General features: G+C 35.1%; 1 protein-coding gene across 2 annotated transcripts in view; it reads left to right on the top strand.

Annotated features, from left to right (window-relative positions):
* Positions 1–18,080, top strand: part of LOC107568258 (run domain Beclin-1-interacting and cysteine-rich domain-containing protein-like) — a 38,236-nt gene that overhangs the window by 10,260 nt on the left and 9,896 nt on the right. Inside the window, exons 6-17 of one of the 2 annotated variants that reach the window (XM_016254189.1) lie at positions 4,924–5,098; positions 5,306–5,686; positions 7,840–7,935; positions 9,502–9,617; positions 9,695–9,893; positions 10,281–10,385; positions 11,800–11,874; positions 14,810–14,867; positions 14,986–15,118; positions 16,850–16,995; positions 17,080–17,144; positions 17,230–17,468. In XM_016254189.1, the coding sequence (XP_016109675.1) occupies positions 4,924–5,098; positions 5,306–5,686; positions 7,840–7,935; positions 9,502–9,617; positions 9,695–9,893; positions 10,281–10,385; positions 11,800–11,874; positions 14,810–14,867; positions 14,986–15,118; positions 16,850–16,995; positions 17,080–17,144; positions 17,230–17,468 (1,788 nt within the window). The remainder of the gene's footprint in view (positions 1–4,923; positions 5,099–5,305; positions 5,687–7,839; positions 7,936–9,501; positions 9,618–9,694; positions 9,894–10,280; positions 10,386–11,799; positions 11,875–14,809; positions 14,868–14,985; positions 15,119–16,849; positions 16,996–17,079; positions 17,145–17,229; positions 17,469–18,080) is intronic. The other variant, XM_016254190.1, reaches the window with a different exon arrangement.

Genomic DNA, 18,080 nt, shown 5'->3' with positions numbered 1-18,080 from the left:
ATAAAGCAATGTTAATTCAGCTCTTAATTTGTCATATATATATATATATATATATATATATATATATATATAAAACAAAAAGTACCGTTAAAGTACCGTACCGAATCGATAAGCAGCATCGGTAAGAGTAGTAATACCGTTAAAACCTTAACGATACCCATCCCTAATCGCAGTTTAGTTGCTCATCAATTTTGGCTGAGAAATCGCCCCTCAAAAGATAATTTAAAGTAATTATTATCTTAAATGAGAAAAGCATGAAATGGATATTACGAAAAAAGCTATTAAAAGCACTTTCTGTTAATTGAAATAAAGCTAAAGTAAAATGTAAGTATTAGATGAAAAACTGAAGGAAAGTTTGAAATGTTGCCTTGGCAACTAACTTAATTACTAAAGTTATGATAAAGTTATAAGACTTAAGTACTAAAATTACTAACTGAAATAAAACTGAAACTGAAGTAGAAGTTAAAAAAAAATAACAAAAGCTATTTTAATATTAATAATAAAAAATAAGCATATAAAAAAATAAACGCTAATTTCAAATCTTAATCAGAACTATAAAAAGTATATAAATAATACTAAAATAACTCTGGATTTTAGCTGTGGAAGCACAATTTTAATACCATTACTGTCAAATTTTGTTTTGAAATATTATTTAAACTTCCCATTGAAAAGCACGGATGGCCGCCGAGTGGATCGGCTGAGGGGTGTGCGAAATTGACGAAAAATTATATCCCAATATTTATTCCCATTATATCCCAATATTGCTGAGTGTGTTTTTGTGCTTGTACCTTGGCTGGTTTAGGCCTGTCATGGATAAATAAATATGACACTTAAACTGCCAGTAGGTGCTGCAAGTCCCTGCCTTAATGAGTGATTCATTGATTGATTCATTCAAATGACTATTTCAAAACGGCTGATTCATTTAGAAACGAAGTAAGTGATTTATGAATAGATCATTGACTCATGTGATTTGTTCAAAAACATATTTATTCAGGAATGAAACACAGCATTGTTGTGCTGAGATGCACAAATGTTCTTCTCCGGCTTTGTTTGGAACTATTTTCATTGGCCAACTGAAAAAAACCCCCAGCTAATTTTCTGTCTTAAAGGTTAACTTGTTGTTTGTTGAACAGTTGCATAAAGTTAATATGACATTTGTGATCACACTAATGCGCTAATATTTAGGAAAATAGCACTGATGCTTGTATGATATTACTTAACTCTATCACTATATCTTACAAATTTACAAAAAAACAACAACCAAACAAATGGGGATAGATTTTTCTTTCATTACTTTACTTGAATTATAAGAGCGTTCTAACTGCATTCCACTAGGCTTCATCACGCAGTGAATGCTTTTGGACTGTCAAGATGTGTTTTTGTTAGTTTTTGCGAGTTGCTTGACATACGTGACGATGTCAGCTCGCATATCGTTAAAACAACAGTTACATTATTATCGCAGACGATAAATATCACAAACCCCTCGATCGGCTTGCCTTAAAAGGGCATGCAACCCGTTAGTGCTATGCTAAGCTGTTAGCTTGCTAACCGAAGCCTAACCAAACAACGTACGTAAAGAACAATGTTTAATGTGATCGTCTTTAACTTCTGTGATATTATGTTATATATCATTTAAAATACTTTTTTGTCCAAACACTCCAAGCATTGACGCACCTGACATGTGCAGCAGTGGCCCTGCAGTGTAAAATAAAACTGCTTTGGCAATCTAAAAGAGGTTTTGAATATCCTTCACTGGTAGGAATTAATTTGTTTGGGTTTATGGAGGCCGAAGTCCATAGAAAGCTTTTGTAATAAGCTGAGAAGGGTTTAATAATGGGAGGTCCTCTGAAGTCTTTATACCAGAAAACAGTTCCCTTCATAAACCTGTCCTGTGAAATGTGTATTTATAGGATAATGACAGTCAGTGTTTGTGTTTGTCCATGATCTCACACACTTGGTTGTTATCTCACTGAATGTCTGGCACAAATTCCTCTTTTCACAGAGCTTTCATTGATCTATCCAATAAACATCTTTCCTATCAGATGAGACCATTGACGCAAGATCAATATATGCGATAAAGAAATAAGTAGTTTTGAAAAAGAAATCCCCTTAGACTTAGGAATAAAAACATGTTCAATTGCATTTTATGATTATGAATTATTTGAAATGATTATGTAAATGTCGGTTAGTTCAATTGTTGACATGTTTAAAGCTAGCTAGCTGAGTAACATCCAGTTTTTTAAGGGGTCATGGTTTGGCTGGTTAGCATAGTCCTTTTAGCTTTTGCTGGTAGATACCGATACTACATCAGCATACTTCAATTTAACTTGGTTAAACTATCAAAATGCTTATAGCTAACTAAATAACATCCAGCTTTCCAAGGGCTCATGATTAGACTGGTTAGCGTAGCCCATTTAGCCTCTGCTGGTAGATACCATTGTTAACATAGTTTATAGCTAGCTAGTTAACTAATTAGCTAAATAACTTCCAGTTTTTCAAGGGGTCATGGTTTTAGCTGGTTAGCATAGCCCTTTTAACCTGTGCTGGTAGATACTATAACTACACTATACCATCTCACTTCAATTTAAGTTAAACTGTCAACGTGTCTAGCCAGCTAGGTAACTACATCCAGTTTTCAGAAGGTCATAGTTTGGCTGGTTAGCATAGCTTATTTAGCCCCTGGTGGTAACTATACTATTTTCAATTTAAGTTAACTGTCAACATGTGTCTAGCTAGCTAGCTAACGAATATATATATATATATATATATATATATAATATTATTATTACAATTATTATATTATTGTTGCTTTTGTTAAAATAGTCACAAGATGGTCACAAGATAAATATTCAGATTTTTTTTCCCCCAGTAGGGATATCATTTCACCAAGTTTTACATTTCAAATCAACAAACAACAAATAAAATGAGTCTTTGTTTGCATAACTAAAACAATAACATTGCCAATGATGTCCGGATTTTAAATGACAACATGACTGACAACAGTTTATCTAATTGCATGTTCATATATCTAATGCAAATGTTCAAATAAAGCTTTGAAAAAGTTTCATGAATGGTAAACCTCACATTTCAGCTTTTAAATAAAGAAAAGGATCAAGTCAAAATGATAATTGCTTAATAAATGTTTATATGTATTTATCTGCTCCATAAATAATACTAGACACCTTATTGTTTAAGTGTGTAGAATCCACATACGCTTGTTTTTCATCAACCGGTCAAGATTTACAGCAGGGCATGCTAATTCGGTCCGTTTTTTGATCTACACACCTTTCACTTTTTAATACTAAATCAAAAGATGGATTCATCACAAGAATACCAACATGTTCACCTTTGGTTTAAGAAGCAGTCTTTTACTTTACTTTAGCATGAAAACCATCCATCCTTTCCTCAATATTTGCATCATTTTTGCTGCATGCAGCTTCGCGCTCCTGATGCGCCGAGTATAAACCAGGCTCTGCACTCGAAGCGCTGCGCAGCTGAAACGAGTCACGTGGTTTCGTTATCCTTTCAGTTTTGTTTGCCGTTTGATGTTTCACACATGCAACAGAAATGCAGCGCTTATGAGTTAAACAATGTCGTGCCAGTGCGACCGCACACAAAATTTAGTCGCACGGGCAGAAAAAATTTGCGCAAAATGCGGCCATTTGGTCGCACTCTGGAGCCCTGTGCTGGACAGTATTTATTTATCCTCAGTTGTTCAAATCGCGGTAATCGAATACGGTTATAGTGCTAATTAAAATATGAAATGGTAATACTAACCGTGGGGTATTTTATCACGATTTATCGTCAAACCGGTAATCATTACATCCCTAATTTAGATACAGAAGAACTTTGCCTGTTGGATATTAAAAACAACTGAACAAACAAAAAATCTGGATCTCCATGTCTGCCATGCAAATCAACTGTTCCTGCTCATCTCCAGACTGGATCCCTTCTCTTCACTTTCCCTAACTGCAGATTCAATTATTAGATCTGTCAGCATATATTAATATTTTTATGCTTAGATTCTTTGGGGGGGGATCAAACTGTAACACTGTGTGTCCCAACCAAACGTGACACGATAAAAAGTATCTTTTCCATGTAGTTTTTGTCCTAACCACCCGCGACAGTGACACGGGATTCTATTTTAGAAATGTTTTTTATTTTCTGCGGCATCGCAGCAGGAACAACATACAAAATATAAAAGTGATAATATCAGGTAATGGTTATGTGCTTTATTCAATGTTAAAAGTGTCTAATGTGAGTTTGAACATTTATTTTGCGTGATCTTTATAGCCATAGTAAAAGCAACAATAGATATTTTAACTCCGATCTTGAAAAGAAATTAAAGCAAACTTGTACGTTAAAACTGTGAACTCGCTGCGAACTAACACGTGTATTCCATAACAAAGATATCAGTCACTCACTCAAAACTGTTCAGTGCAAATCATTTGAACTTTGTGTCAGTACATTATAAATAGAACGAGTCAGCAGTTTACTGTCAGGAATTTATCGTGTCGCGCCGCATCCAAGACAGCATCACTGATTATAATGGGTTCTATTGTATTTTGTCGCTTTCTGATGCTGCGTTTCAATTTTCATGACGCATTATTTGAAATGAGCAAACATTTTTCTCTCACGGGCTGCCTATTGAGGAACCCTGGCTTATTTAGCCCCTGCTGGTAGATAACATAACTACACCATTTTCAATACAAGTTACTTAAAATGTCAACATGTTTATAGCTAGCTAGTTAAATAACATCCAGTTTTTCAAAAGGTCATGATTTGGTTGGTTAGCATAGCCCTTTTAGCCTCTTTTGGTAGGTATTATAACTACACCATCTTACTTCATTGTTAGCCTTCACTGTAACCATGCATTTCTACATGCAGATATGTAAATTTCTTCCATCTCTTTTGTCTTTAAAGCTTTCGCATGTGAAAGAGTCCCCGTTTGGTTTGCTGAAGAGTCAGAGTTTATGTTTGTTTCCCGGGGCCACGGGAAGTTGGAGGCTTGCGGACAGTTCAGAGTCTCGTCGGCTCACCACGTCCCAGAGCTGCCTTACAGAGCTTCCCAACACACCACTCTCCAAGAGCAGCTCAGGTCAGCAGGTTTCAGAGAACAACAGGCCGCTCTGTGGCTCCATTACCACACTAAATGCTTGCCTTGTTTACACACAAAATGTCCCAGAAAACAGTATGTTATTTGGCGAGAAAACTAGGGATGGAAGGTGGGCAGTTAGCAATGCTTGCAGTGAAGAAATGTGACCGTTCCTTAGTATCACAGTGCATCTCTTTGTTTGTCTTCAAGATGTCAATCCATCCAGCAGTACTCAGGGAGCTCCATGGGTTTGTGGTAGAGGAAACCAGGACACAGGAATCCCCCAGATCTCCTTCACTGAGCCCACCTCACCCGCTCTGCCCGAGATCCGGAATTGTGTGGAAGCGGATGTGGATGACGGCCCGGAGTACCTGGCTATCGGTAATCTGGGGAAGCACAAACGGCGCAACTCGTCCAGCTCCACTCAGAGCAGTGAACACATGGGGACTCAGGGCGATGCCCACACTCCTTCGGCTCCGCCCCCTCCACGCCGCTGCTCCTTCTCAGAGGCTCAGAGAACCACAGGGCGGCACTCGAGGGGCCACATCCGGTCTCTGTCCGACACGGGCATCTTGCAGAAGCAGAAAGATGGTGCGTAGGTTTACGTACTTTTAAGTTGTAAAGAATATCTGCAGTGACATTTTTGCAAAGTATGTATTGATTTGGAGAGGAGTGGGGCCTTGGAGTAAAAAAGGTTGAGAACCACTGGCTTAGACAAAGGTTTCACATGCTGAGAATGCTAACCTAACATATAAGTATATAAACCATAAATGTTTAAGAATCACTTAGGCTACCTCTGGGCGATTCATGAACAGGTAGATCTTAAACCGCACGCTCACGCCAGAAAACTCCTAATTGGCCAAAATGCTTTGTTTGACTTTTCGGAGATCATCTTCTTTTCCCTGTGTATTACCTCTCACCTACTTTCTGTACGATCTGAATTTCTGCAATGAATTTTAGAATTTTGAATTTCCTCTTTATCTTGAAAACTTGAAACTGTATTTTTAAAAACTGGATATTTGTAGTCTTCGCTGTTTGAAAATGCATGTCTGTAAAACTCTGCCATAAAAATATTCAGTTGTTTTAAATTTCAAATGTTTAATATTCAAGTTCAAAAAAATCTATTTCAGAACTATGTTAAATGCCACATAATTTTCAGTTTTGTTAAATGACACTTGTCAATAATTCAAATTTACACAATACAAATTCAATTAGTTTTGTCATATTATAAGCACCTCGGTTGGACGTTTTGAAGGCTTTTTCATTTGTCATTTTTTTGCTATTGAACAATAAAAACGTCAATCATAATCCACCCGACTTAAAAGAGCTTGAGCATTTAAAGTGAAAACGTATTAAAATTTTTATATTTTATGTAAAAGAAATATTAAAGAAAATATTTTGGAATCTAAAAATGCTGTAAAATCAAAGTCACATGTCTAAGATATGTTCCAAATTTGAAGTTGACATTAAAAAAATGTAGGTTCCTATGACATTTTGTTTAGGTGCTATAGCAAAAAGTTGACCATAAACTCCAATTTTTCTTATTTTTGATGCATTTTCCTGTCAGAAATGTATGCAATTCTTTCACAACATAAACACTAAAATATTTTTTGTTAAGATTAGAAAAAGTTTTGATTATAAAATGTAGGTACATTTTGTAATATGACACTTGACACTGCCCACTAGGGGGAGGAGCCTGCTGAAAGGTTTAAAGGGCCTTTATCATGGTAACGCAAAGTTTCCACAAGATTAATTTTGAGTGTTCAAGCTGTCAAATTATATATAGCTTAAAATAGATCCTATTTACTTTCTTAATATTTAAAACAAATGGCAATATTAAATTAAAATGTAAAAATGTACAAAAATCTTTATCAGTTTTACAAAAATATAACCTTTGTTCCACATTTGTTCATGAATCATTTAGTTTATAATTGATAAAATCAAGTCCTGCTCTACTTTTTTAATTTTTCTGTCATGTTTCACCTAAAAATACATCAGATTATGAAAGTCCAATTGGCAGTGTTCGCTCACTTTAAATGATCTATAATGTTAACACGCTTGATTTTAATAAAAAAATATGGCATTCCCATACACATCTGCAATTAAAAATTTTAAAACAGATCTCCACACCTTGCTTCTAGCTGTTGTACCTCTTGTGCTCTTTGGTCTTGCTGTGGATCAGGGTGATATTTTCTCTGCTTCAACTATTCTTTCTCTTTTTCTTCTCTGTATGGAAAGGAGGGAATCACAGGAAAATCACCATTATTATCGAGGACCCCGTCGCAGGTTTGCAGTGCCGTGGTGCTGCATCTCGCCCACCCCTCCGTTTCTGTTACCCATGCATGATTCGCTGTTGCCGCTTTTTATTTTGTTTCTCTTTTTTCTTCAGCTTTTGGCATCGTTTGTCAAGCTGTTGCACAACATTCCTATCCTGTGCCATTCCATTTGTTCTTATTTCTATTTAGTGAAATTTGACACAGTTGTGCCTGGAAAGTTTTTAATATTTCATTTTCCTTTCCTAGTCTTCTCTGTTTTTTGGCCATTGTGTTATCAGTTATAAACATTCAAACACTACATGTTGTGTAGATAGATCTACATGTAGAGTTTCCTTTGTGTAGATCTCAATTTTAACCGGTGTTTATCATGGATCAGATCCTGCACCAGGAAGACGCATTTGTTATCTTCCTTATCCTAATGTCATGTATTTGTGCATAATTCGTATCATATTTTTCTGTATTTCCCAGAGTCTGTTGCAGCTACACCAATTTCAAAGAGCTGTGGTCCTTTCTCACCCCAGAGCAGCGACAGCAGCACCAACAGTTCCCTTTATATGGAATCTAGTGAGTGATGCTTTCTATCTATTCGTTTATTGAAAAATACATAAAAAATGTAATTCATGCTTACAGTTACCTAAATACACTACTTCTCTGAAGAGCATGTTATTTTTCTGTATTTCCCAGAGTCTGTTGCAGCTACACCAATTTCAAAGAGCTGTGGTCCTTTCTCACCCCAGAGCAGCGACAGCAGCACCAACAGTTCCCTTTATATGGAATCTAGTGAGTGATGCTTTCTATCTATTTGTTTATTGAAAAATACATAAAAAATGTAATTCATGCTTACAGTTACCTAAATACACTACTTCTCTGAAGAGCATGTTTTTATTGAAAAATTAGTTTGATATTTTTTGTGAGCATAAAGTAAAAATTTTAGGGTGGTACAAATGTTCTGATGTTGTGATGAAGGAATATAGTAAAACAGTCAAAAATGTATTAGCACTTTTGTTTTATTTATTTAATATTTTCTTTAAATAAAATACATTTAACACAACTGCTTTAGTGCTTGTTAATATTTGAAAACATTTTGGCCATCAAAGTCATGTGGTACAAACAACATGCTGAAACATTTGACCATTTTAATGACGGCAAGATTAGTTAATGATGTAAAATGTCATGTGGTACAACTGTACTGATATTGTAGATATTGTACTGATACTGATATATGAAGAATGAATGAAATTAAAAAAAAAATGAATTAAGTAGTTTGACATGAAATTAAAAAAAAAAAGTTTCATTTTCATTAAAAAAACTTAAAAAAAAAATCTTTTTTTTGTTTTACTGCTTATTTAAAAATGTTTGTCCAATTAATCAAAGTCATGTGGGGCAACAAAATTCATGTGGTACAACATGCTGAAATATGCAGGAAAAAACGGTTTCTTAAAGTATCAAATAATTTGACCTTTATATGATGGCAAGATTAGTTCAGGTTATAAAATGTCATGTGGTACAACTGTCCTGATATCACAATGAATAATGAAAAAAAAGTTGTAATTCTTTATAAAAATATTTTATCACCGCTCCTTCACTGCTTATTAATTTTTAAAAACTTCTGTCCATCTAATCAAAGTCATGTGGTTCGACCAAAAAAAGTCACACAGTACAACCAACATATTGAAATATGCAGAAAAAAACAAGTCTCTTAAAATATCGGATAATAACTTTTTTCTGATGACAAAATCGGTTCTGGTTGTAATATGTCATGTGGTGCGACTCCCAAAAAGCTGATATTTCTTAATTAGTAATTTTGGATAGGTGTAAAAACAACAACAACAAAAAACAAATGAACAGAAGTCATTAAGACTCATTACACTCACATATATTTGAGGCGTAAGGAAAAGTCGTACTTTTCACTCGATGGTTACACCACATGACATTTTTAAAGTAATTTAACTGAAACATTTCTTAAAAATGGTGTAAAAGTTTTCCAAAACCATACAAAACAAACATGAATACAAAGTGCACATTTATACATTTCTAACTAGATTTAGTTTTCTTCATCATGGACACTTGCATATCTCATCGAATTATATTAAAATAATCATAATCTTAAACGTGCCTTCATGCTTACAGACGGCACCCAGTACAACAGTGTCCCAGACGGATTGTTCCGCAGACCGTCCGAGGGTCAGAGTCTGATCAGCTACCTCTCCGAGCAGGACTTCGGCAGCTGTGCTGATCTAGAAAAGGCAAGCGCAAACTCCTCACTGTGCTCTGCGTCTCATATATATGGTGTTCATAACTCATTCATATCCCATCACTGCAGGAAAACGCCCACTTCAGCATCTCGGAGTCTCTGATCGCGGCCATCGAGCTGATGAAGTGTAACATGCGCAGGCCGGTGGAGGAGGCGGAGGAAGAGGGCGACAGCGACTCGGAAATCCAGCAGCTCAAACAGAAAATCCGTCTGCGCAGACTGCAGATACACCGCACGCGGATGAAGCCACCGGCCTCCACTAATAACCGTAAGACTGGGGCATTTGCAATCAAGAGGGAAATTAAATGTAAACGGGATGTGTGATTAATCACATACAAAATAAAAGTTTTTGTTTGCATAATATATGTGTGTGTTCTGTGTACATTTATTATGTATATATAAATACACACACACATACAGTATATATTTTGAAAATATTTACATGTCTATTTATATTCATATAATATATTATAAATAAATATATTTAATATATAAACATAACATATTTTTCTGAAATATATACATGCATGAGTGTGTATTTATATATACATAATAAATATACACAGCACACACACATATTATGTAAACAAAAACATTTATTTTGGATGCGATTAATCATTTGACAGCACTAATATTTATTGCTTTTTTTCCACAGAAGCCTCATCCGTGGATAGTGGCGGCTCACGGAGGAGCTCCCAGGATTCCTTTCACCCCTCTGACTCCGGCTCGGATAGAGATGTGGAGGATATCGAGCTCAAAGGTAGGAGATCCAGACAGGAAGTCTGACCTCATTCCTGCTTGTGATCGTATAATCATCCTCACGATTGCCCTCATTACCCATAATGCCATGTGATGAGAAATGTGTTGACATCCCAATCACATGACTAATTTCTAACTAATTATGCTTATTTTTGATCCCTAATTTGTAACTTTGAATCAAGTTTTTTTTTCTTGATTTGTTTGTGTGTTTTAGCAGGAAAGAGCAGAATAGTCATTGCAGGTGTTGTTATTCTTAATACATTAGCTTCAATACGCAAATCAATGTGAAATCAAAATGAACACTTTACATTAACACACGTTTAGATACAAAAACCTTTCAAATGTGGGAGTAGATGGTGTTTTAGGAAGTGAGATGTTCACTCTAATTCTGGGCGGATAAAGTTTTGTTTATGTGGTTCTTCTAAACAAAATCTTGTTGCACTTGGAAATGTCATATTACTGTATTGAAAAGAACACTTTTAACCTTTATAATGTGACATTTCAAAGAATTATTGAAATATTTAGCCAGAAATACTGGCTAAATATATATTTTTGCTAAATTTGAATAAAACACAAGAGTCAGATTGTGCAACCAAAAAAGTAATTTGGTACAACCAACATGCTGAAACACACATAAAGACAGTCCCTTAAAATGTTAAATAATTAGGCTTTTTTATGATACCAAGATTAGTCCTGGTTGTAAAATGTCATGTGGTGCAACTGTCCTGATATAATGAATAAAGAATGAAAAAAAAGGTCATATGACATATTTCAAATAAATATTTGGCTAGAAATAATGTATTTTGATTCAATCACCTTTTAATAAAACATAATAAAACATTTTAATGCAAATATTAAAGTCTAAAATAGTCTCAATATTTATGTACCTGCTATAAAATATTTGTTCATATTTGTGCACAATATAGGAACATATTAATAAAGATCTACATTTTTGTTTTTACGTATTTTTACAACATAAAATGTAACACAGATTTTACAGAAATGATTTGGACTTAATAAATCTATCACTATTTTAGTGTATGAGGTATATATTTATAACATTTGTAATATATATAAACTACCCTTATAAAGTTTGGGGCCCGTAGGTTTTTTAAATATAAAAATGAATACTTATGCGAGGACACATTAAATTCTTTACAAGACAGTAAATACATTTTATAATGTTACAGGCTTCTGAACTTTTTTTAATCATCAAAGAAGAAACCAGTTATTAAATATTAAAGTAAATATCATTTTTGATTAATGTGCAGTTTCTGCATTGATGAATAGTGACCAGGACATTTATTAAGAAAGTAGATGTTGCCCGTTTAGATTTCCTGTTGTAATTTATAAACTGTTCGACACCAGAAACAAGCGTCTGATTGAGGATACAGTCTCTGGTCTCTGTCTCTCAGATGGCAGTGATGGTCAGTCCCTGCTGGCGGTGTCTCAGAGCGGCCTGTCCCTGTCACTCGCGTCCCTCTTCTCAGGTACCAGAGACAGATAAAGAGAAAGGGAAAGCCGTGTGTATGGTCTCACAGCCTTTGCTGCTTGATAGATATGATGGTGGGATCAGAGGAGTCAGGTGTTTAAGACTCTGTAGCAGTAGTTGGTGGCTGTTCCTGCTTTTTCTTCGGCTTTGCTTGTTCCTCTCTCACATGTGTCCATCCCATGTGTCAATATGCATGTCATATAAGCCTCTTGTTTGATGTTATGTTATATGTGCTAATAAACCTGCAACCTTTAGCACAGCTTTCCTGCATTATGATGGGTGTGTCTCAAAAATTATACAATATTATTATGTAAGAATGGCTTCAATCACGTGTCCTAATCTCTTAGGAGTTTAAAGTTTTCTTATCTTAATGCTTCAATTCATAACCAGTGCCATGAATCACAATCTCTTTCTCAATCTCTTTGTTTATCAACTTATGTAATATTAGGACACAGGGCATTTGCAAACTAAACTTTTTCGCTTAGTTTTACCAGACATTTTGCCAGACACACTTAAAAATATTTTAATAATGTTTGCCTATAAAATGTAACATTTAAGTATGTTTAAAGTTGTTTATAAATTATTATTATACTACATATAATTATTCTATATAAAAAATATATATGTAATATGTTTAAATATTTGTGTGATTTTTAAAATGTAACTTAAGTCTAATATTTATAAATGCATCTAAGTTAAGAAGTAAAGAATTAACTAAGTTATAGTACTATAACTATTAATAATTAGATCTCTCTCTCTCTCTCTCTCTCTCTCTATATATATATACACACACACACACACACTGTATATAAACTAGATTCCAAATTTATATTATTAATTTTAAATTAATAATAATTAATTAATTTTGAAATTTATTGTATTGTATTTTCATAAATTAACAAAATATGTCACAATATTTCAAGGGTTACTCCACCCCAAAATGAAAATTCTGTCATTAATTACTCGCCCCCATGTCGTCCCAAACCCATAAGTCTTTCGGTCATCTTCGGAACACAAATTAAGATATTTTTGATGAATTATGAGAGCTCTCTGACCCTCCCATAGTCAGCAGTTGTGTATTTCTTATGTTTTAAATAGGGCTGTCAAGTGATTGATTTTTTTTAATCGAATTAATTACATAATGTGCTAATTAATCAAAATAACCTCAAATTAATAAGATTAATTAATTAACATGCACATCATGTGCCGATTAATTAAAGATAAAGTTGTTATTAAAGATAATAGTTATTTTGTTAATTAAAAAAAAAACACTGCATAGACATTACAAAAAAAGTAGCTTTAGAAAGAAATAGAAGTATAGCTTTAGAAAGAAATATTTTAATTCAACATACAAAAATACAAATAAATAGGCTAGTGAAATATACAATTATTTTGAAAAAGAAACAATACTCTAAATATAAAACTAAAACCACCAGTAGGTGGTGACAAATCCCTGTCTTAATTCAGTTCAATTCAAGTATATTTGTATAGCGCTTTTCACGATACAAATCGTTGCAAAGCAACTTTACAGAAATTCTTGAAATTCAAAGCAACTTTACAGAAATAAGTGAATGATTCAGTCATTCATTCAATCGATTCGTTCAAACGGCTCATTCATTCAGAAACGAAGCAAGTGAATGCCTTTATGAATGGCTCACTGAATCATTGATTCATTCGATTAGTTTAAAAACGTGGATTCTGTGTGTTGATCAGAGATGCACAACAGTTCTCCTTATTTTTGTTGGCAAAATTACTGACAATGTGTCTAAAATGTAATTATTCACACCTTATCTTCATTTTTACTGTAGGTAAAAACTTTTATGTAACCTATTTTTGCCTTTCTAAAGATGATTCTGAAAGAAAACACGCAGTGTTTGTTATAGTAACACGTGCAACTTTCATGCGCATCTGACTAACATTACCACACACTTGTATTTTAGCGTTGCTGTTAATGTTGGGGATATTTTAGCAAATAGTTTGCTCTGTAAATTCAGTTCATCAGCATTAAGTTGAAGAGGGTAAACTTTATCACTCGACTGAATCTGCACTTGCATTTCAGGACAGGTGTTCTTGCTCCGTCCAAGCAATAAATGCATGTCTTTGAATGAGCGCTGTAGCATATTCTTCAACCGCTCAGGTAATGTCAGTAAGACCCATTTCAGGGGCTGTCAAAACTACATTTTTAAAATCAGTCAGAGCTATAGAAATACATATTAATATTTACAAGTAAATCTCCATATTATACATATTATGTGTTTCTATATGACCCCCCCTACATCTAGTTTTGACGTCCATCAGGGGGGCTCAAGCCGCCTTTAGGGGGGTCAGCGATTCAAATGCTGCGCTCTCCACCCAAATTTAAAAGGTGCTGTCGGTTAATGAAGATTTGACGGATGAACTCGCGCCTTGATTGGACTCTTGTCGTGTCAGAAAGTGTAAGACTTTCAGTTTTTGGACGTCGCCATCTTTGATTTTACTTTGGTCACTGTCGCTATGATTACTGGTAAGGAATACGGGCTTGACTCCGGTTGCACGTTCATACAGATGGTATTCCAAACACAACTGTAAGCTGCTGTGTGAACGGGACATTTCGAGACTCACACCTGTAAAGAAAATGCGGTTATCAACCCCAAAAACTGACTGTGTGAACGTAGCCTTAATTTGTGTGAGATGAACGGAGGTCTTATGGGTTTGGAACGACGTGAGGGTTAGTAATTAATGACATAATTTTCATTTTGGGGTGGAGTAACCCTTTAATTATTCAGATTTCTCCAAATAGTTTAGGGACGCTAAGTGTTGCTCAGCCAAGCATACAATGATGTAAAAATGCCAAATAATGTCTGATTTATTGGTATGTCACTGGTATATAGCTCTTCTTATACAGTAGATCTCATTGGAGAAAGTTTGAACTGTTTTATTCTCATTGTTGTCAGATGCAGACATCAAACGCAGTGCGTCCAGCAGCAGGTCCTTCCTCAGGTCTGACTCCTTGTAAGAACATCACAAACCTGTCTTTGTTTTGGCTGATCTTTTTGTGGTCATGAAGTCCAGTGGTTTTGAGTGGTATCCAGAACTGATTTGTGATCTGCTGTAATGTCTGTTCGCTCAGCTCTCCATCAATGCTACAGTCAAACTCCGCAGAGTCAGTGGCGATGGGTCTCCTCAGACAGTTTGAGGGCATGCAGCTGCCCGCCGCCTCAGAGCTCGACTGGCTGGTTCCAGAGCATGACGCCCCTCAAAAAGTACCATGACTTCTCTACATCCTTAGGCCTGAAATACACTGTATGCATATTTCTGCGATACTGACCGTATTGGAAAGTAACGGTTGATATATTTGTATAGTAGGGGTGTAACGGTATACAGATGTCACGGTTCGATATGATTTCGGTACAACATGAGAAAAAAAGAATCTACTATGCTAGGTTTCTTTTAATTTAATTTAATTTAACAGACAGTAGTACAAATTTTTATTTTTTCCACCTAGACGTGCAAATATGAAATATTATATTAAATTGTTATATGTATAAAATCTGCTGTACGTATATACATAAGGAATAATTACTTGAAATATATTTGATTTAGTTAGTTAACAGATAAACCAGGGAAAAAAACAGTGTGACACGTAACGTAGCCTATATAAGCTGAGTTTGTTCATTTTTGTGACACGCTTAATTTGTTCACAGAAAGGAAACTCAAATGGCAGAAAGCGACATCCTATTTGTTTTCTATATTTTACAAAAGCACAATGTTTTGTTTTCATTGTGAGTGTACACAAATAAAAGTACACCTTTTACAGTGATGCATTATTTATAAGACAATAGGAGTGTTTTAAGTTGATTCTGCTGGTATAAGGAAACAGTTGAAGTAATCGCGCCGGTGCACACACACACAAAACATATCAGTTTCAGCATTGCTTACTTGACAGCGCAGTTGATACTGTCAAAATAAAATAAAAAGTTGGTATCAAAATATTGCATAGCTTGTCAGTGAACTATGGCTCTGTGTAGTAAATGCTGCTCCATCTGAAAAGCACATGCTGGATATTTACTACTAATCACAGAACCGGCTTTACTGACGAGATGCGCATGAATATCGCATTCGATTATTTGCACAGCCCTACTCTCAAGCCATCCTAGGTGTATATGACTTTTTTCTTTCAGACGAATACAATCAGAGTTATATTAAAAAAAAATATCCTGGCTCTTCCAAGTTTTATAATGACAGTGAATGGGTGTCGAGATTTTGAAGCCCAAAAAAAGTGCATCCATTCATCATAAAAAGTGCTCCAGCCAGGGGGTTAATAAAGGCCTTCTGAAGTGAATCAGTGCTTTTGTGTAAGAAAAAATATCCATATTTTAAATTTTATAAACAGTAATATCTAGTTTACGCTAACTGTCATACGCGCAAGCTGTTCTGGGTGGCTTGAGATTACGGTTTATAAAGTTTTAAATATGGATATTTTTCTTACACAAATGCATTAATTCGCTTCAGAAGGCCTGTATTAACCCCCTGGAGCCGTCTGGAGCACTTTTTTTATGTTGAATAGATGCACTTTTTTGGGCTTCAAATTCTCGACACCCATTCACTGTCATTATAAAGCTTGGAAGAGCCAGGACATTTTTAAATATAACTCGGATTGTATTCGTATGAAAGAAGAAAGTCATAAACACTTAGAATGTGAGTAAATCATAGGCTAATTTTCATTTTTGGGTGAACTATTCCTTTAAATCTTTAAAAGAGCGCATTGTAATTAAAATCTCCAGATGCAAATAGATCAAGTGTAATAAAATAAACACTTAAATGTGTATCTTTCCTGTTTTCTTATGGACTCAAAACCAGCTCAAAATCTCTAATTTTATAAGTGCAGGAAAAAGCCCATAGTGTCTTGCCTTACATTTTGATTGTAACTGAAAATGTCTATATTTCTGCTAATTTTAGCACGTGCTTTTTGTTGCTGTTATTTTGTTTTAAAGCTTCTTCCAATACCAGATTCTCTTCCCATTTCACCTGACGATGGAGAACACGCAGACATTTACAAGTTACGCATCCGAGTGCGAGGGAATTTGGAGTGGGCTCCTCCCAGACCACAGATCATCTTCAACATCCACCCTCCTCCAAAGTGAGACCATCTCCATCAGTGTTCAGCTTCATTCCCTTCATGACATGATTCTGTAATGTATGTATCTCTCCATTGATCTGTCAGGAGGAAAGTGGTGGTGGCCAAACAGAACTACCGCTGCGCCGGCTGCGGCATTCGCATCGATCCAGGTACAACAACACACATGCGTTGTACAAATACAGCTTGATTTCCTTGACTCTGTGGGTTTACGCTGGTGGTTTCTCTGTGTAATAGACTACATCAAGAGGCTGAGGTACTGTCAGTATCTGGGCCGCTACTTTTGCCAGTGCTGTCATGAGAACGCGCAGGCCGTTGTGCCAGGAAAGATCCTCAGGAAGTGGGACTTCAGTAAAAGCTACGTCAGCAACTTTTCCAGGGACTTGCTGGCCAAGATCGCAGGAGATCCACTCTTCAACCTGAACGACATCAACAGTGGCCTGTACAAGAAAGTCAAAGCCCTGGAAACAGTGCGCGTATGTTATACACAGTCTCATGATCGTAATAGTGGCTTCTTTTTAAACACCAACATTTGCTCCTCTTTAAGAATTGATGCATCAATTTAGTTGAAGTTACTAAGTTAGTTAGTTTTGTTGTAATAGTGTGATAATAATATATAAATATTAATTTAATACAATGATATATAACATGGAATTTAAATAAGCATTATATAAAATAAAATAGATAAATAAATAAAAAATAATAAAAATAACAAATATAAAAATAAAATAAATATAAATACATTTACATTTAGTCATTTTGCAGATGCTTTTATCCAAAGCGACTTACAATTGGGGAATACATAAAAGCGATTCTTCTTAAAGAGGCAAACAGACACAGGAAGTGCTTGTAATACCAAGTTTCAGGCATTGTTCAAATAATTACAAGCTAGAAAGGGAAGGAAAAAATAAAGAGAAAGACAAAGTGTTTTTTTTTTTTTTAGAACGAAGTCAAGTAGCTTTAAAGAGATGAGTTTTCAGCTGTTGTTGTTTGAAAATTGTCAGGGATTCAGCATTCCGAATAGGGGTGGGAAGATGATTCCACCAGCTAGGAACGGATAAAGAGAATGTTATGGAAAGGGATTTATT

The sequence above is a fragment of the Sinocyclocheilus grahami genome, unplaced genomic scaffold (genome assembly GCF_001515645.1).
Source record: "Sinocyclocheilus grahami isolate Dianchi unplaced genomic scaffold, SAMN03320097.WGS_v1.1 scaffold1229.1, whole genome shotgun sequence".
In the NCBI taxonomy this organism is placed as follows: Eukaryota; Metazoa; Chordata; class Actinopteri; order Cypriniformes; family Cyprinidae; genus Sinocyclocheilus; species Sinocyclocheilus grahami.
The sequence above is the reverse complement of the archived record's forward strand: the minus strand, read 5'-3'. Positions and strand labels throughout refer to the sequence as shown.